Below are 5542 nucleotides of genomic sequence, written 5' to 3' on the forward strand. Positions count from 1 at the left end.
CTTTCTTTCCGTGTATCTCCTGAGTCTCGCTTGCCTCTTTCCTGTAGGGAGTACCTGACAGGCTTCCACAAGCGGAAGGTGGAGCGGAAGAAGGCAGCCATTGAGGAGATCAAGCAGCGGCTCAAGAAGGAGCAGAAGAAGCTCCGGGAGGAGGTGCAGAGCGGGAGGGCAGGAGAGTCTGACTCCCAGGGGACTTGCAGCCTTGGATGGCCTGAATAGGGGCATCTGCAGGGATGAGGAGAGGTGTGAGCAGGCCTGGGGAACAGTTCGTACAGGTAGAGACACTGTGGGCCCAGGTCTAGGGAAAGTATAGGGTGGAATCGCCTGGTTTTTCACTCACTCACCCTGGAGGTGAGCAGTGCCCCACCTGAGGTGGGGCCGAGAGGCCATACTCACTGTGTTCTCTAACCTTTTGGTTTCAGCGCCACCAAGAATACTTGAACATGCTGGCAGAGAGAGAGGAGGCGCTGGGTAAGCCCCGTCCTTGTCCTGACCTGGAGGATAGCCAGTGGGCCTGGGTTTATTTATCCCTTGGTGGGTGGGAGGGGAGGGGTATGAGGGCTGCACAGAAGCTGACGTCCTTAGCTCTAGGGGCCTTGGTGGTGACCTGGGGGCCAGGGTGGTCCTCAGGTACCTCTAAATATGAGTGGATTAGAGACAAAGAGGAGACCCACACCTCTTGGTAAACCAATCCTGAGAAGACAGCCCAGTTTCTGAGGCCTGGAGGACCGGGGAAGAGGGGAAGGGGCGGCAGCAGCTCCTGGTGTCACACTGGGCATGTCCCAGGCGGGGCCAGGTGGTCTGAGGTTTCCCTGGAGGATGAAAGGAAGAGTTGGATCACTTACAACTTTTCCTGGCAAGCAGGCTCTGGAGCTGGTGACTTCCTGGATACTCTCCCATAGAGGACAGGGGGCCCTTACGCTCCAGGATTGGGAAGGGCTAGAGCCTGGTTTCTTGGGCCCTGGGGCTGAGGCCCAGTTCTGTGCCCACCCTGCACAGAGGAGGCAGATGAACTGGACCGGCTGGTGACAGCAAAGACAGAAACAGTGCAGTACGACCACCCCAACCACACTGTCACCGTGACCACCATCAGCGACCTGGACCTCTCGGGTTCCCGGCTGCTCGGACTGCCCCAGCTTGAGGTGGGTGTCACTCCCAGTCTGGAGAAGAAGGGACACGGGCAGACTGGCTTGTTGGGTTAAGTCATGGACATTCCAGCGCAAGGGGCCTCGGAGGCCATCTCCATCGCTGAGCGGCTGTGGGAGCTTGGGCAAGTCTCTTTGCTTTGCCTCTTCCCTTCATCAGTAAACTGAGGTTCGCTGATGGTAGCACCTACCTTGTCAGATTGCTGTGAGGTTAAAAGAACCCACAAGAAACACTTATGATAGCTGTTTATTGTGATTGTTCCCATTGCATAAGCAGCAATAACACAAGGCTCGTCTGTGTGCACCGACAATGAGTTTTCAACGTATCGGTTGTAAGTTATTAGCAGGTTTTGACCAACGTTAAAAAAAATAAAATAAAAATAGAACAGAATATCACTGAAAATATTGGAAAGCATCACACTAAGTTGTTTCAGTTAAAGCTGTGTCTGGATTGTGTAGGAATTTATACACATGTATATAAACAGTTACAAGGTAAACCACATTTCCTATCATGGCTGGTTACAGTGTCCTGGAGCAACCGCTTTATCACATCTCATACTCATCTATTTTGTACTCATTCTTCTGAAAGTTCTGATGCAGAGTCTTCTCCCATTTTAGAGTTCTTTCATCTGTGCGTGGTGAGTGTCCATTGGAAGCTGAGGCAGTGGGGGACTCTGAAACACAGCTCTCCCCTGTGTAATCACTGCTCCAGGACACACACGGCCTTCTCTGAGCCCTGACTCAGGCCTCCCAATCCACTGCTCTCTGTGACAGTCCTTGTCCTGTGCTTTTTTAGCAAGGGACCAGGCACGGGTCTGAGGAGGAGGTGTCATCCATGGAGAAGCCAACCAGAGCCTTACCGAGGAAGTCCAAAGACCCCCTGCTATCCCAGCGGTGAGCCCTGGCCTGTCCTCCCCTACGACTCTGCATGGCTGGCCTTGGTGACCCGGCCTGCAGAGCCACCTCCCGCTGGCTTGTAGGGGGTGATGTGGGGCCCAGAGCAGCCTTCTGCTTTGCCTGTCAAGTGGTCCTCAATCCTTCCTCACAGTCCCCCACCTCCATCTCCCCAAAATGGCCAACCCTGGGTGCCCTTTGTTTCTTGAGTAAAAACCCTCCTGTCTTTGAGCTGAGGACCTGGCAGGCCCTCTGGGGTCAGAGCAGGCTGCCTTTGGAATGGACTTGGTACTCCCAGTATTTGGGGCCTGTCCTGACTTCCCCTTCATGAGCTGGGCCATCAGTCATCCCCAACCCAACCTTTCACTTATGCCCTATTCCCCAGGGTAAACTGAGGCCCTAGCCTCACCAGCCTCCCACCCTCCCACAGAATCTCCTCTCTCACGGCATCGTTGCATGCACACAATCGCAAAAGGGTCAAGAGGAAACATCCCCGACGGATGCAGGACTCCAACAAGAAGCCCCCGAGTGCCACTCGTACCAGCAAGACCCAGCGCCGCCGGCTGACTGGCAGAGCCGGGCACAATGGAGAGTGAGCTCAAGAAGCAGACCAGGCCCCAGCCTAGGCTGCAAGGACCTGTCCTGTCTGCTTGGCTGTCCCCATAACCCAGCCTGCACCGAGGTGGGAGACCAGCACTTCTCTGGCCTGGGGCTTGGACTCCAGAAGGAGCAGGCAGCTGAGAACCGGCCTTTCTCAGGAAGAACCCTCAGGACCAAATTTGGAGCATCCTCCCAAATATATACCTTACCGGCCCTTCATCAGATTTGTGAAACTAAGTGCAAATGGTTGGTTTGTCTTTGGCCCCGATGCCACGCGCCAAGGGCAGGCTTCTGGGGTGGTAGGAGAGTGGGTCCACCCTCACCCTCCAGCAGTTTTCTCTGTAGGTACGAAAAGGCAGCGTCAGGTCTGGGCCCCCCAACCAGGGGAGCAGACCAGTGTAACCACTGGTAGAATCCAGGGTCTACCTGGTGTTCTGAAAAGCGGGCAGCCGGAGCAGATGGGTGAGCAGTGCCAGGCTCTGCCCTTCACTGACTTGGGCCTGTCCCTTCTCCTTGGCCTCCTTTGACACCTCAGCTAAAATTGAAATGGTGGAAGCGGATGAGTCCTGGAACATCCCCACCCCCCAAATGGGGCAGTTTCCCAGGCTTCCAGCAGCTCCCAGAAGCAAGCAGTGATTGACCCTTTTTAAAGAAGATGCAGCTCACCTGAAAGTGTGGCCTTTTCTGAGCAGACCCCTCAGGAGGCCTGCTGGTGTTCTGCAAGGCTGCCATTTCTTCGTGCTCCTTACAGATCTTCAGGTGTGGCTTCAGGGCCGACGAAAGCCAGCCTTGTCCCTTCCTGTGGCAGGTAGCTATGGCACCAGCAAGGATAACCAGAGCGCTGTTCTGGAACATTGTCAGATGACCCCACCCCCACCTCACCCCTTGCCACTCACTGGCTCGTGATTCTGGGCCAGAGCGCAGGGATTTTCTGTTTTACCCTGATTAGGGGAGCCGTGTTGGGCCCTAACACTAGGACGGAAAGGGATGTAAGACGTGCTGTCATCTCTGGCAAAGCTCATGGACTAGTGAGAGAGATGGTCAAGGTGACAGAAGTGCTGTGATGGGAGCACAGCTTTAGGGTCTGTGGCCTTGGGATGGGGGAGACTCCTGGAGGAGAGGGAGCTGGTGTGCAGGGCAGGCCTTTGCCTCACTGACCCCATGGAGGGCCTGCCAGGAGCAGCCCCGCCCCATCGTTGGGCAGGCTCAGGAACAGTGGCTCTGTTAGGCTGTGCCTGCGGGTGGACAGGCGCTCTCCCATGTCACCATCAAACCCACCATCTGGTGATACCTGACGATGGCTGATGCGGGTCTGAAGGCCACACCTGGGCATGGGAATGCGGAGCTCAGGGCTTGTGGCCCAGAGGCCCCGTTGCTTGGCTTCTCAGCTCCTTCCACCTTTTCTTCCTGCTGCTTTCCGGCTGTCCTCCCCTGTGCTTAGAGTGAGGTGACTCACCCCGCTTAGCTGCCTCCATGCAGGGCAGAGGGTGGGTTACCAGGCTCTCCAGGTGGTTCTGGTGCTCAACGCAGGAGAGCTGCATGTGAGCAAGAACAGAGCAGGGCCCGGGGTAACAGTGCCCAGGGCTTGGGTTTGAGTCCTGGCTCTGCCACTTGGCCACTCTGAGCTCCTCGCTGTGCTGACCTCTCTGGGTCTATTCCCCATGTGTCAGATGACATATGACACCTACCTCTCAGGGCTGCCCCACGGCAGAAATGAGACCATGCAAATGAACCATTTTCCCTGGCACCTGCCATTCCCTCGTGTGCTTTCAGTGTATTCAACTGCTGCTGACCTCTGAGACACCTGACCAGGGTCTCCTCCAAGCCCCAATGACACGGGGTCATTTACGGCTTACATCTACAATTTGTAACGTTTACTAGTATTAATTTCTGATCTGCTCTTTGCTCTATGTGCCACCAGTTCTTCCAGCAAACCAAGGAAATTGAGTCATGGTGGTTTTGCCAGTCCTAGGATCAGGAGTGGTGGAATCAGGACCCTCTGGAGAATTTGTCTTCTAGAAGCCCCCCTCTCCATGCTCCACACCTGGATTCTTGACTGCTGCTGCTCCCCATCTTGTGGGCCCTCTGGGTTGGGGCCTCTGGGAGCTTTATCAAGACGTGTGTCTCTAAAGGGGTCAGTAAAACGCAAGCCTGGCCACTTTGGGTCACTGTAGGGTAACCATGGGCTGGAGCCAGCCCTGATGACCCTTTTACAGCCTCGTCTTCCTGCTTCTGCTCCATTGGGCCACAGCCCCTGTGCCTCTTATCTTTCCTGCCCAAGGCATGTGATTCTCCGACAGGCCTGTAGGCTGGGAGGGCTGGTGTGACTATTTCCACTTGACTGAGAGGAACCAGGCTCAGTGAGGTAGAGTGGGACTGGAACTGTCAGTAAAANCCCCCCCCTGTGGAATGGAAGCTGCCGTTCTCGGTTCCTAGCCTGTGGAATGGAATCGCCCGCCCCGCCCTCCCTTGGCTGTTCACGGTGCCCCAGCGCGCCCAGCTGCTGCTGTGTACTCGGCCGGATTGCTGGGAGCTTGGGTCACTGAGCAATGGCTTCGACCGCCTTGGCCCAGCCCAGCGGCCCCGTATGCAGTGTTCTCATCTGTTTATGAATGATGAGTGAGTGAAATGAGTGGCTGAAGTTCATGTATTCACTCACCAGAGGCTTGTTTACTCCTTTGTTGTGTGTGCCAGACGTAGGGCTCCTTGAGCTGGACTCCTAAGCCTCAGCCGCCTGTCTATCAAATATTCCCCACTCAGCGTACCACCTCGGCATATGGTCGTGGGTCAGAGAAAATCCTAGTGTTGGGCCCCAGAACAGATGGGAACGGTGCAGTCAGCACTACACAGCTGAGAAGGGGCTGAGATCAGATAGAGGGAGGGAAATGCTGGGGCATCCGCAG

The 5542-nt window shown here is 55.7% G+C and overlaps 1 protein-coding gene across 1 annotated transcript in view; it reads left to right on the forward strand.

Moving 5' to 3' along the window:
- NOL12 (nucleolar protein 12) overlaps positions 1-2872 on the forward strand; it is a 4681-nt gene extending 1809 nt beyond the window's left edge. Inside the window, exons 2-6 of the mRNA XM_019664549.1 lie at positions 48-153; positions 423-471; positions 1000-1142; positions 1942-2039; positions 2470-2872. Coding sequence (XP_019520094.1) covers positions 48-153; positions 423-471; positions 1000-1142; positions 1942-2039; positions 2470-2635 — 562 coding nt within the window. The 3' untranslated portion in view covers positions 2636-2872. The remainder of the gene's footprint in view (positions 1-47; positions 154-422; positions 472-999; positions 1143-1941; positions 2040-2469) is intronic.
- Positions 2873-5542: the final 2670 nt, after the last annotated feature.

This window comes from Hipposideros armiger, unplaced genomic scaffold (genome assembly GCF_001890085.2).
Source record: "Hipposideros armiger isolate ML-2016 unplaced genomic scaffold, ASM189008v1 scaffold_426, whole genome shotgun sequence".
NCBI lineage: Eukaryota > Metazoa > Chordata > Mammalia > Chiroptera > Hipposideridae > Hipposideros > Hipposideros armiger.